Source organism: Rhincodon typus, chromosome 4 (assembly GCF_021869965.1).
Source record: "Rhincodon typus isolate 14 chromosome 4, sRhiTyp1.1, whole genome shotgun sequence".
In the NCBI taxonomy this organism is placed as follows: domain Eukaryota; kingdom Metazoa; phylum Chordata; class Chondrichthyes; order Orectolobiformes; family Rhincodontidae; genus Rhincodon; species Rhincodon typus.
Genome location: NC_063335.1, coordinates 30734837 through 30749463, shown reverse-complemented (window position 1 = coordinate 30749463; position 14627 = coordinate 30734837). Strand labels below are relative to the sequence as shown.

At 38.8% G+C, this 14627-nt stretch overlaps 1 protein-coding gene across 2 annotated transcripts in view; it reads right to left on the bottom strand.

Moving 5' to 3' along the window:
- Window positions 1-524: 524 nt before the first annotated feature.
- LOC109934694 (cytochrome P450 7B1) overlaps window positions 525-14627 on the bottom strand; it is a 175035-nt gene continuing 160932 nt past the window's right edge. Inside the window, exons 5-7 of one of the 2 annotated variants that reach the window (XR_007261970.1) lie at window positions 10900-11078; window positions 5645-5782; window positions 5464-5549 (exon numbers count right to left, since the gene is read on the bottom strand). Coding sequence is in view for 1 of the 2 variants with exons in the window: in XM_048596041.1 (XP_048451998.1) it covers window positions 5259-5549; window positions 10900-11078 (470 nt within the window). In the remaining variant the exon portion in view is untranslated. Of the gene's footprint in view, window positions 5550-5644; window positions 5783-10899; window positions 11079-14627 lie in introns of both variants that reach the window. The other variant, XM_048596041.1, reaches the window with a different exon arrangement.

Genomic DNA, 14627 nt, shown 5'->3' with positions numbered 1-14627 from the left:
GACTTAGATGAGGGGAGGTGTGGTAGCTAAATTTACAGATGGCGCAAAGGTAGAAAGGAATGGCGTGAAGAAGACAAACGGAGTTTGCAGATGAATATAGATAGGATGATTGGTCAAAAGTCTGCTTAGTTCCAAAGAAGGGCCACTGGATTCAAAATGTTAACTCTGTCTTCTCTCCACAGAATATGCCAGACCTGCTCTAGATAGTTCTGAAGAAGTATTTAGATGTGAACGTACCACGTCCAGGCACACATAGCTAAGGGCCAAATTCTGGAAAATGGAATTAGGCTTGTTTTTGACCAGCACAGACTTGATGGGGTGAAGGGTCTGTTTCTGTACTGTAGGCTTCTATGACTCTAAGATCATATTGGATGGACCCTTTGTTATGGTCGCATTACTGTAGAGCTACATTGTAGGCACACTTCTAAATGTAAAATGTACAGTGTTACGAATGTGAAGTTTGCAATAATAGAAATGAAACACTGCATTCTCTGCATACCAATGATGAATTGCTGGGAATGGAGTAAAATACATGCTATTTATTAAAGATTAAATGTTACACAAACTTCCAGCAAACCACAACTGTCAGAAGTGATGCCTTGCCACAGAAGGTAGACCTCCAGATACTTGCTTTTATAGCCCAACTTCATTTTATATTGGTCATGCAATTACACCCAGCTAGAAGCTTATTACACCACCTTAATTATGATTTTTACTCTTCATTTTGCATTATTAACTTAACATAATAAAACTGGAAAAGGATCCAATACATGATTATATCATGACATAGCCCACCCATTTGTGTGTTTACTCATACACAGGGAACTAAACACAGTTATATTCATGAAGGGATTATAACTATCAAGAACTATTTTAGATGATAATTACAGCTCCTTCTGCTCTATTTGCAGGTTTTGTTTTATATTAAAATTTATCAATAAACTAAAATGTAATGGAATTAAAGCGAATCTTCCATATAAAATAGATTTTTTAACGATGAACATAATCTCAAACAGAATAAAAATTGAAAGAACTATGGATGCTGTAAATCAGGAACAAAAGCAAGGTTGCTGGAAAAGCTCAGCAGTTCTGAGGAAGGGTCACTGGACCCGAAATGTTAACTCTGTTCTTTTCTTCACAAATGCTGCCACACATGCTTAGCTTTTCCAGCAACTTTGTTTTTGTTCATAATCTCAAACAGGCACAAGTAGAATCACTGCTTCTGAGACAATACAAGACAAAGTAAAATAGAAGTTCTATTTTCTTATAATATTATAATACAGTAAAATACATAACATTTGAAAATTATAAGGGAAAATTAATGGATTGTGGCAGGAAAGGCTTTTCCAGGAGCTTATTATCTGCATCTTTTGACAGGAATTGTAATTACAAAATACAAAGCAATGAATTTCAGAATTTTATCATGGCAAAATGTATTTACCAGATTCAGATCAAAATTAATATTCAAGCATATTTTAACCATGGAATCAATAAATACAACACAGGAGGTGGTATTTTGATCAACATCAGATGTGGGGCTGAGGGTAGGATGGTGCTGCAATGGTGATGCCATTGGATTAATAATGCAGAACCCCAAGTGAATGTTCCAGGTACATGGGGTTTGAATCCCATCGTGGAAGATGGTGAAATTTTAACTGAATAAAACTTGAAATTAAAAGCTTGCTAAATTCCACCTATGTAACTACTGGCAGTTATCATAAAAGCCCATCTGGTTCACCAATGTCATAAAATCACAGAATCCCTACAGTTTGAAAGCAGGCCATTCAGTCCATCGAGTCCACACTGACCCTCCAAACACCGTTCCAACCAGACGCACACCCCCCCACCACCATATCACTGCACTTCCCACGGCTAACCCACCCAGCCTGCACATCCCTGGTCACTATGGGCCATTTAGCTTGGCCAGTCCACCTAACCTGCACATCTTTGGACTGTGGGAGAATACTAGAGGAAACTCACACAGCCATGGGGAGAACGTGTAAACTTCACACTGACAGTCACCTAAGGCTGGAATCAATTGCAGGTCCCTGGCACTGTGAGGCAGCAATGTTAACCACTGAGCCATGGCGCCATCCAATTGTCCTTTAGGACCCAGAGCAATATGGCTGTCTCTTGACTGCCCTCTGGACAATTATGGATGGGCAACAAATGCTGGCCTAATCAGTGACACCTGCATCCCATGAACAAACTAAAAAAAATTACCTGTACTGATTAACCCCAACCCTCAATCTGAATCCTCTTTAATGTCTAGACATCCTGCCTGAAGAGTGGTGATCAGAACTATATGTATTAGACTGGCTGAGACCTAACGAGAGTTGTATAATAGCTTAGTATAATGTTGTTACTTTTGTATTCTGTGACCACAAAATTTATTTGTGTCGTACCTTTCTTTTAAATACTAAACTAAAGTTTAGTCTGAAATAGGACTGTGACATAGGTCATATGAATACCATTTTGGGAGTCTATTAGCACATGTGCTATGGAAATATACAGACAAAGACAGTAATTAGATTACACATAAGTCAGTATGAAACACCGATTTGATTCTAGTAGTACTATTTTGTAATTTAAAACTCCAGCTTACACCCAATATTAATCTCATGAAGCTGCACGTCCATTCAGCAGCAAAAAGTAATCCCCTCCACTCCTCCACCAGAGATATTTAAAGTGATCATTGACTCGATTCAGGCTAGTTGCTGATGTTATTCTATTGGCCAGAATAGAGTTAGCAAAGCTTTTATGGTTGTATTATTACTTAAAGTTGACAATTACAGAGTGGAATGGCACATGGTAACGGGTTTGGTTCTCACTTCAAGAGTTCTGCTCACAGTCCTGGTCCCATTCTTTATTATTGCAGTTTCTATTCCTCTTGGCCTGCAACATGACCGGGAGATTAAGCCGAGGTGACACAAAGGACGTTCAGGAAGAGGAAGGAGGTGGTGGAGGAGAAGGACCTGCAGTAAGGGGCTGTACACAGAGTAATTCTCCTCCCCATGCTTCAGTGAAATACAGTGGGCTAGATTTTTGCTCCTGAGACCGCCGTATCAGAGCTAACATTCACAGAGGAGAGGTGCTGCTGTCTGGATTTGGGCCCAGACTCCAGGAAGCAGACTGGACGCACCCATCGGCAGGGCAGAGTATTGAGGTAAGCTGGTTAACAGGTCAAGCTTGGTTCTCTCCTCATGGGAGAATGGGAGAGACTAGGACAAGAGGGCATAGTGTCAGAACAAAAGGAGCTCTAATTTAAGACTGACATGAGGAGGAATTTCTTCTCTCAGAGAGTTGAGAATGTTTGGAACTCCTTATCACAGAGAGCTGTGGGGGCAGAGTCCTTGTGTATATTTAAGGCTGAGACAGATTCTTGATCTGTTGGGAAATTGAGGTTTATGGGGAAAGTGTGTTCAGGAATGTAGGATCAGCCATGATCCTATGGAACGGCACAGCAGGCTTGAGGGGCCTAATGGCCTTCTCCTGTTCCTATTTCTTCTCGTCTTATCCACTGTTATTAGTCTCAGCAACCATGCTAAGATAAAATAAAACAAAGGCCCAAGCTTGTAATACAGTCCTTGCAATAATAAAACAATTTCCATTCCAGTGCATAACCTCTTATGAAGCAAACTTTTATTCATAACGCCACATCAATAAAACTGTTAATTTTGAATGCCCTGCTGATATAATTGTAATTTGTTGAAATCAGATTCATAAAGAGCTCTTTGGTAAATATGAAAAAAACAGATATTGTAACTTCTAGATCAGTTTTTTAAAAATACTCAAGACAGCAGTAGCTCAAAATTTTCTATTCATTTTTAAAGAGCATGTGATTTATATCTGACAATTATTAGATCTATTCAGCCTCAATTTCCTTTACAACTACTGTATAAAACTGTGATCACCAACTTGTGGATTATGCCTTTGCTGTAGCCAGAATGTGGACTATTCAAACTCAGCACTTTCTGCTATTCTGGAAACTTTTCTGATCCTCCATTACTACACAAAAATCCAGGCCAGAATGTCTGATCTCCCCCTTACAGCCAGGGGCTGCTCATTCAAATCTGTCCCATGTTGCAGGTAAAACCTGAAGCCTCTGAGCTCTGTGATGATGGCTTTGTGAGTGAAGTTGACTGCGTTCGAGACCATTTTAGGTCTAGGATCTATGCAGGCTGGAACGGACAACATTTCTAGCCAGGATGTGAAATCTGACAGTCGTTAATATGAGTGGGAAAGAGTGATATGAAACCATGAATGAGCGGCTTGAGTTTTCAATCAGTAGGACTTTTGGATGGTGGATGACAGCAATATGGTATATTAAGCAGTGTGTGTGAAGCTAGTAACAAAGTTGGTGGAAAATGACCTTGAAAGGTTATTTTCGATGACCTTGACCACTTATACAAGATTAATCCACTCACGCTGCTTTTGAGGTGATGTCTAGAAGGTATCCTGTACATGTTTCGCATCAAGACCTCCGTTGCTGCTGAAAAGAAACCTAGAGCTTGCTCTCTGTATACTGTACCATTATTGTTTCTTTCCCAGGTCAAACCCGCATTTTAAAATTACTTCCAGCACCTTCTGCAGTCAAAGTGCACATCTCAGTTAAAAGTGCAGGCGAGCTATAAGTACCATAAGCTCCATTCAACCCACGCTAGCCTCTCTCAAATTTCTGACCCCTGTTCAGGTTTCCAGCTACTCAACAGCACGGCTGCACATTTCAATCATGAAATGAATTAGCAGGCAAAGTTCACTAAATTCACTACATCTGAACAAGCTGGCCTGGATTAATTACACCTTATGATTTCCCTGCTTATTTATAGAGGCTGGAGCCCCTGCAAAACTTTGAATGGACAGAAAATCACATGAGCCCTGTACTGCCACCTTCACCCAGCTCAGTTCCTTAAAAGTATTTGTATTACATGAAAATTCACATTGAAAGATGCAGATACCTAAATCTATCCAACTCATATATGCGTGCTTCAAGATCAGGTTAAAAGATCTGAAAGTTATGTACGAATAGGAAATAAACAGGAATTTTTCAATGCTGTGAACACAAGGAAAAGTACAACAATATTTTCCAAAAGTTGCTTTTTTCTTCTATTTAAAGGTAAAGAATTTCCTAGATTTGATTCAACCAAAGTCAGCAAGCATTACTCCCATTCCTTCAGTGAAATATCGATCAAACCAGCTGTGCTGACTGACCAATATATCATTTTCTCAGTCTGAAAATGGAAATTTAGCATGTTTCTTTACTGATGCAATTTATAGCGGAACTGAACATCAGAATCAGGCAGTAAGATGCCAAGGCCTGCACGGTTATTATCAAGTCCAACTGGCTTTTCTCCTTCAATGATTTCCAAGTCAAATGCAGTTAACATTATTGAGAGAAATATTTTGATCTCACTGATTGCAAAATGTCTCCCAGGACACATGCTAGATCCAGAACCAAAAGGCATCAAATAATAGCGAAGTTTCCTTCCTCCCTTGTAAAAGGTAGTCTTCTCCATTCCATTTTCCATGAAGCGATTATACTTGTACACCTGCAAAATAGAAATTAAAAGAAGTCTCTATGTATCATTACAAGAAGGTAAAACTTGATTTGGGTCGTAGTACAAATTGGTAGCTCATATCATACTCTGCCTTGTTTTCTTTTCCAGTTGATGTTGTTGAGTGAAATTGTACGCGTGTGTCACTCTCAGGTGAGCCCTTGGCTGTGCTGCCTTCCGTAATCAATCATTTTGTCAATGTTTACAAGTGTATGCCCCAGGGACAACTGAGTGGAGTGTCAAAGGCAACATCACGATCATTAAAAGTGACTTTCAAACAAAATAGTTAATATAAACATGATTAAGTAAAACACTTTTAAAGTCAAAACTATATTGGTAAAATTGTTTTGCTTCCACTTCAAGTTGCTTAAAAGTAAAACATTAATTGTATGCTTTGCTAAATAGTCACTTGTGGAAAGCTGATGGAACTTCTCATGAGGTATAAATTTATCAGAACCATAAAGTCACAAGAGATCTACAGTGCAAAGAAAGGCCATGTGCCCCATCATGTCCACACCAGTTAAAAACAACCACCTAACTATTCTAATCTCATTTCCCAGCACTTGGTGCATAGCCTTGTATTCCTTGGCATCGCAAGTGTACATCTAAATACTTCTTCAATATGATGAGGGTTTTTGCCTCTCCCACCCTGACAGGCAGTGAGTTCCAGATTCCCACCACCCTCTGAGTGAAAAGATCTTTCCCCACATCCCCTCTAAACCTCCTGTCCTTTCCTTGAATTCCTGTCCCCTGCGATTCCAGAACTGTTTCATACATATTCATTAACCTACATATTTTGTGGTAAAATATATAGGTTGCTCTGAAATGTAGTCCCAAACGAGTAAATGCCAGAAAATGTTATGTTATTTCATTGAGGTTTGGAAAAGGCACTAAAGGAAGCTGGAGCTTCAGATTAACTGTGAAAATTCAAATCTGCCTCCCACAAAGTGGAACACAATCTGTTCCCCAACTCATTTTTACTTTCTCTCTTGTTTATTGATTGCCAAATGATTCTACTAAGCCACTGTGAAAACACTTGGCACTACTACTTAATGCAGCATTCCTAAGTATTTGAATAACTTTAGATTTTGAATATTTTAGTTTGTTTATACTTGTCTCAAACACTTGCATCTCTGATTTGTGTGTGCTGAGCAATCATCAGTTTTCTTTAAGGTAGTACTTCAATGTAATTGTTATGTATGACTGTATTATCACTGAAACTGTACTGGGATGAACAAACAAGAAGAAATGCAAAGCAAAAGACAGAACTCAATGTTCTCTCTCAGAGTCATATCATATTTACATTTTACAATATTTGAGCCTTGTAGAAATATCCCATTTGTCAGAATATTAATATTTTCTGCAGGCAATCCAAATTGTAGTTTTATTGGATATTACTTTTGGGGTATATAACAGCGATATACAACATATGAATTAGTGACTGTAGTCCAAGTGTTATTGGTCCTTTAGTGACACTGAGTGTTACCTGAATACAGGTGTTTTGAGGACCTGAAATTAAATATATGTACTGCTAAATGAGAAGACACAGTTTAAGCTAAAAAATCTAGAAATGTACCCCATATGTGCTTCAAATATCAATCATTTCAAATGTCTAAGCTCAGTGGTATAACCATGAAAGTAACTGGTCTGCTATCACAACACAATATCTGACATAGTCCATTTAGATTCCTGAAAATTGCAGAAAAATGAGGGCATGCGGTATCATCAGGCAATGCTACCTTCCAGGTCAAATAGTATAATTTGTGATTAGAATCTCTTTTTGTCACTTAACCAACAAAATGTCTATCAGAGTAAGTAATTGACTCATTGGGTATAACTGCTTGGTGGCACTGAGCTTACATATTACCCCAAAAAAAGAGAAAAGCAACTGAAGCATTTTGGATTCTGCTTCTCAAGCAATAGGAACTGAGGTTGACAGGGTGGAGAGCGTCAAACTTCTCCAAGTGACAATAACTGCCAACCTGTCCTAGACCTCCTATGTAGCTGCATGGGAGGAGGCACAACAATGCCTCTTCTTCCTCAGGCGGTTCAGAAAATTTGGCATGTCCTTAAGGTCCTTCGCCAAATTCTACAGATGCTGTAAGCATACTGTCCGGGTGCATAACAGCCTGGTAGGGCAACTGCTCTGCCCAGGAACGTAAGAAACTACAGAAGGAGGTGTGCACATCACAAAGCCAAACTTTCATCCAAGGACTCCATTCACGCATCTCGCTACCGCAGAAAGGTGGCCAACATCATCACAGACCCATTGCACCCTAGTAATGGTCTCCTACAACCTCTTCCATCAGGCAGAAGATACAGAAGTCTGAACACATGCAGGTTCAGGAACAGCTTCTTCCTGGCCATTATCAGACTGATGAATGCACTCTCTAGCCTCAAATAATGCTGATCTTGCTAACGGTGATCTCGCTTAGTGCATGCCCTGTGCAATGTAACCTGTATGCGTCTGTCTAAGTCTTTTTGATCTGCACATCCTTGTTTACCATGATCTGCTCGTAAACAAAGCTTTTCACTGTACAGCGGTACACCCGACAATCAATCAATCAAGCAATATAAATTATTGTTCCCTTTGTAATGTTGTATTCTTGTTCTGTGTGGGTGACTAAAAGACAAAATGTTTCAACTGCTTTTCTCTCTTTTTTTCAATAATATTTAAGCTCTGTGCCATCATGCAATTATACCCAATGAGTTAATTACTTATTCTGATAGACATTTTTTGGTCTAATGGGAATGAGTTAAAGGGTGAGGAGGAAGGTGTTGAGCAAGACTCCTGCCTTATGTTACATGATGCCATCACTGAAGACACGCCCTTTAGGAATGGGCAGGATTCATCCCAAAGTTTCTTTCTTACAAAGGTGGGATCAGGATTTATTCCATGAATAACTCACTTGGAAAATAAACTATATTGCTGTACATCCACTCCCAGTATCAGACATTGTGACTTTCTTGTAATTACTACTGCACTCAGGTCAGCTAGCTGGACCTCATAAAATATGAGTTCCCTGACTGGGGCTGTTAATCTGCTCCAATCAGGGAGCCCTGGCTGACAGATATAAACAGGAGTGGCAGAGATTCTGTTCACTCTGAGAGCTGGCCCTCACTGTCAAAGGCTCTCCACGTGTAATTAAAGTGTTATTTGGTGATGGGATACCAGCCTCTGTGGAGCTATTTCAACTACCTGCAAGTATTCTGAAAAATCAAACAACAGAGTCCAGCAAACAGGTATTCATACTAAAAACTTGCACAGCCAAAATAAACTCGTACAACTACCTTCTAAATATGATAGATCCAAACAAACTTTAGTAAGGTCATGCACTCTGAATCCCTGTAAACTCAACAGATAAATAGCAACTAACTAATGACCTCTCAAGAACCACAGAATTAAATTCCCTGGGTGTTCTGGTGTGTACAGCTTTATATTGTATATCAAAAGAGTTTGCAACCTGGACTAAAAATGCAATTTTTCTTTTAAGGACACCACAAACATTGTACATACACACCATACAAAGATGTATTACATTTAACATTGTGACATGTTTTGCTTATTTCTCATTAAGTGACTCTGTATAAACTTATGACCATCACTCAGGTTCCATACCTCATGGGAAAGGGAGAAGGCCATTAAGCTCCTCAAACCAGTTCTGGCATTTAATCAGATTATGATTCATTTGTATTTTATCTCTATTTATCTGCCATTGCTCCATATCCCTTTGCCATCACAAAACAAACATTTATAGAGCTTGGCCTTGAGAATTCGAATTGATGCCGCATCTGCAGCTTTAGTGAGGGTTGCAGTCCTCATTTCCATAACATTTTTTGAAAGAAACCACTTCCCAAGTTAAAAAGGTCCTGCTCTTTTGCTTCTGTAATAAACAAGGAACTTGGTATAGTTGTGGGTCAGAACAATTCAGTCTTGCAGTCTGATGGGTTTATAAATGGAAAGCCTTCCATGACCATCGTAATCATTCTTCCCACTCTCTTCTAGATCCCTATTATTTTTACACTCTCTCCTCTATATCAAATTCAAGCACCTAGACACAGATTTGAAATGTGTTAAAATTTCACCTCTAAGTTTCAACAAGTATTCATTGCATGTTTAACTATTGGTGGATACTAATGGATTCCTGGGAGTAAATTACAAAGTTTCAGGTGATATTAAATAAGGCTGAGTTTACAACCAGCATTTGAACCTTTAGACCACTTCATCCTTTAAATTTAAATATTAAACTTAATATTTATTAATATTATTAAATCATAAATGTGTATCAGTTTTTTAGAGAGATAGTGTGGAGAATTAGTTTTTTTTACATACTCGCAATAGCTACAAGCAATGTAATCTGTTGCTTCATGACAATATTTATGGAAGACAATTTATGTAATGCTGCATCAATGTTAACTAGTTGTATTCAATGGTAGTTGACCATGATTTAGTGTACTAAGAATGTATTATGCTAAATTAAATGCTGGCCAAATCAAATTTTTGTCTTGAATAATAAGTGTCAATTAATACTAATAGCTGAATTTAATGTATTCATGTGCACATGTACATGGGAAGGTCATGGTGAGAAAGAAGACAGCAGTGTTTGCTGCTGCTGGAACAGTCATCTCTGCTTTCCAACTTCAGCTCATAATTTAGTGTTAATGCTAGTACCAGCAACAATTCACCAAATGCAATGTAGAATCTGATTGCATTTAATTTGCATGCAGGTGGTGAATCTCTCAAGCCACATTAAGGCTGTGCCATGGTGGATTAATTTCCAGTCTTTGATATTCATTAACTCTGGCTGCAGAGAGAAAAAAATACAGGGAGATGACACAATTACCCTTAGAGCTTCAGTGCAGAGCAATAGCTTCACAATCTCAAGTTCACAGCACCATATCAATTGATCAAGAAAAGGGAGAATCCTTATGAAGTGATGTGAAGCAACATATGGCTATTACAGGAATTTTTGGAATCAATGATGCTCCAGCACAATTATCTAAATGGTGCAGCTTATTTGTTACCGACACAGTTCTTTATCCTATTTTTCTCCTGGTCATCAACTGATCCTTTACCTAACAAAGCGGAGAGTTCTCTTGACTTCAAGCCAATCAATTCACAGTTCAATGTTAATCCTTTTCAAAGCAACACTACTCAATCTCATTCCCATATTCTCTATTGAGACACTAAATTCAATGACCTTCAGGTCTTGGACCACACGCTATTCAAAAGATGGAAGATTCTTTTCACAAGAAAGAGCAATCGCAATGCTAGAACAAAAGGCCTGGTTGTTGCTGTAAGGCAGCAGGGTAGACTGAGTTGCACAAGCAGGACACGACATACCTCAGGATTTTCATAAACCTCTGGATCCATGTGTAAAATTTGAGGATAAAGGACAACCCAATCCCCTTTTCTCAATTTGATGCTCTGTTCGTCTTTAAATTTTAAGGTAAAATCCTCCTGAGCAATTCGGATGTTCATAGAGGCACTGCATAATCGAAAGCTCTCTTTTATTGCACTTCCTAAAGGCAAGTGATTATAAGAACAGACAGACAGAACAAATGCAGAGAGAAAGAAGAACAGTGTTAGCGTCAAGAATTTTAGAAAGGTCCCACCTAAGGACTCAATCACTTTCTGTATTCATAATTTATTTTGGGAAAAAATCCTTAAAATTATAAGCATATCAAATGATATATTGGCTGTATTCAGTGTTGAATTAAGTGCTGGAATTTTCTGATTTCAGCACAAAAAATAGGTACAATTTCCTTGTAAAGATGATGATTGCAGATTTTCAAATTCTTGTACAAAAGCTTTTCAGTGCAAATGTGCCACCCCATCTTAGTAGGCTCCAGAAACCCAATGTCCTTGCTTTCCTAGTGGCCTTCAACTTTTGTTCCCCGCTTGACAGATTTTATGGCTAATTTCCGGCAATTTATCCTGGCAGTTCGAAGAAGAATTCCTGTGGGAATAATGTGCATAATTTGCATAAATCATTCTGATAGAATGCATATCAGCATGTAGCTCCTGTCTAGGGGTTGCAACACTCACATTGTAATCAAAACTGACTTCTTTCCAACAGCATATCTGGATAGAGAATTTAGCAACTTGATTCTTTCTGATCATCATGGGAAAGTAGAAAAATTGAGTATCCACCCATGAGTTGATACGAATTTACAAAACTCGTCACCTACATTAAAGGGATAAAGAAAGTTTCACTTGTGATCCCAAGCACCATGGTGTTGTTAAGAAAGGAAGCTTAAAAAAAAACTGCAAGTGCTAATCCGAAGTAAACAGCAACTGTTCTTTCAGTAAACATTAAATCTGTAGCAGAGTGCACAGAAAATAAACTGGCATGGGATGCATTCTTGCAGGAGGTTTCTCCTTAAGCGTGCATTTGTCTAAAGGAATGAAGCTTCGGTCAGCTCTGTGTGGTCAGCGCGGTGATTCAATGTGACGTACAGTGAGTCTGTGCATATTCTTTTGGACTGCCTTCGTTACTATAATCAGGCAGAGTCAAATCGGTTTGTTGGTGACGAAGCCAGAGTAGAACTGCGGATCCAGAAGAAAGCCTGGATTGCGGATTGCCACAAGGCACCTGACACGATAGATTCTAACTGGCAGCGCCCTGGCAGCGAAACTTTGCAGCGTACAAGAAAATGTCTACCCCCCTACCCTCATGCTGTGCGCAGCCACAAGAAAGACACTGTGTATAAACCATTTTAGTATGTGCTTGGGAAATGATAGATGACAAGTGAAACATTACTGTTTGCCTATGAAATCAGACGAAACAGAGAGAAAAAAAAATCTCATGACTACAGCACACGACTGTGAAATGGTTGTGTAGTAGTTATCACTCGAGCAACATGGTCACATTCCATTGGTTGAAATTCTCCCTTACAGCATGGCAGTCAGTGGCTGATGTAGTATCACAAATGACAATTGGGCAAGCATATCTTATGCAGAAGTTAATCATGATAATGGAGCACAAAGTGTGTTTTCGTGGTCAGATCGTAAATGACAAATCTGTTTTACCTTACAATACCAGCTACATGTGGGAGGTTAGGCTGCTTTGGCTTTGAGCAATCATGATGATAATTATTAAATGCCAAAAGTAATGAGTCAGATGATGATCAGCAAGGGAGAAGCACAGGCCTATGGGTTTAAGTTGATAAATTAAAAGACACATTTCTCTAAAGCATGCAACACATTCCCAAATATAAAATGTAGAAAATCTCATCAATCTAAATAACCTGCTTACAATTTCTTGCACACATTTAAGATATATCAAAAGCAGCCATCCAATGCCACAGATAGATCAGCTGGTAGCTCAGGAAGTCTTCTATTCAGTACCAAGAGGTGTAGTAAATTATCCAGTGCAGTGGCGCAGCATCTGTTTCTGTACTAGTACCGAACAAACAAACCCATTTAAAGCCTATGACAGGATAACCAGACAGCAAGTGAGTACGACCCTTAGTTTTGCAAAGCAAATTGGAGACTAAGGTTCGGATGAATGTTCAGTTTAGGGGAAACGTTCAGTCCCTTTTGAGAACATGCTGCATTGTCAGCAGCTGTGAAAGGTTTCTTATTTTGTTCTTGAAATATATGAGTTATGAAACGTTTGCAGGTCCAACCCTGTATGACAAACATGTTTATCTAGATTATTAAAGTGAAAGTTTCAATCTAGTCTACAATCTATGGACAGCCTTGATAGAAGCCAATTGATGACAATGCATCAAAGCATTCAAATTACAAGCTAGTCTTTTGATCCTTACAATGTAAGTAATATTGTGCGAGGCTGGTTATAAACTATTGCCATGTTTGCCGTAGTTGATTGTACAAGAAGTCAACTGCTTTCTAAAAATTTGATAAGGTAGCAATCAACATAAATTTTGTTTCTAATTTTCAAATAAATTAATTGTTGCAAAACTAGGAAACATTGTAGGTTACAAAATAATTTGAGACTTTATTGTAACCATTACAGGCTTGCAAACTGGGATAAAATGAATCTGTCAGCTTGAAATACAACATGGTGATTTGATGCCCAGTTACCAATCAGATACTGCACTAAAGGATTGCATAAAGCTTAAAGGTCATTGTCAACTACTTCTATATTTAACGCCTGACTCAAGACTCAGAAAGAGCATAAGCAATGGTCAATAAAATGAAGCTCAATAGTACTGAACAGTAAGTGGCCAATTACCAACTAGAAATGTACAGTGGTCAATCTCCACAGTTATTGTTTTCAATTTGTCTGCTAATAAACTGACAATAAATGGAAAAGCAAAAAGGAGAATTCATTCCAGAATGATAGGATTTTATTGCACAATCAGCCTGCTATGAAAATGTGCTCAGATTTTTTAGTAAATTGCCAACTTACAAAAAAAAAATCATCTATTCATTTTGACTAACCCTAACTCTATTGATTAGAGTGAGGAAACAATGTTACATTCTGCTTGTTGAGGTTGTAGACTTGCTCGCCAAGCTGGTGTGTTTGATTGTAGATGTTTCGTCACTCTGCTAGGTAACATCGTCAGCGCACCTCCTGTGAAGCGTTGATGTTCTGTCCCACTTGTTATTTATATGCCTTGGTTTGCTAGGGTGGTTGGCATCACTTCTGGTTCTGTTTTACAGTGGTTTGTATATCAGGTCCAGTTCAACGTGTTTGTTGATGGAGTTCTGGTTGGAATGCCAGGCTTCCAGGAATTCCCTGGCATGTCTCTGTTTGGGTTTTGCTATTACGGATGTGCTGTCCCAGTCGAATTTGTGTCCTTCTTTGTCCGTGTGTATTGAGACCAGTGAGAACTGGTTGTGTCTCTTGGTGGCTAGTTGGTGTTTGTGTATCCTTATTGTCAGTTTTCTTCCAGTTTGGCCTATGTAATGTTTCTCACAGTCCTTGCATGGTATATTACATTAGTTTTATTGGTTGTGGGTACGGGATCCTTTACGTTTGCAGGGTGGTTGTTGGTTTGTGAGCTACTCTGATACCTAGGGGTGTGAATAATCTTGTGGTCATCTCTGATACGTCTCTGATGTACGCTAGGGTGACTAGCATGTCTGGCCACGTTGTGTCT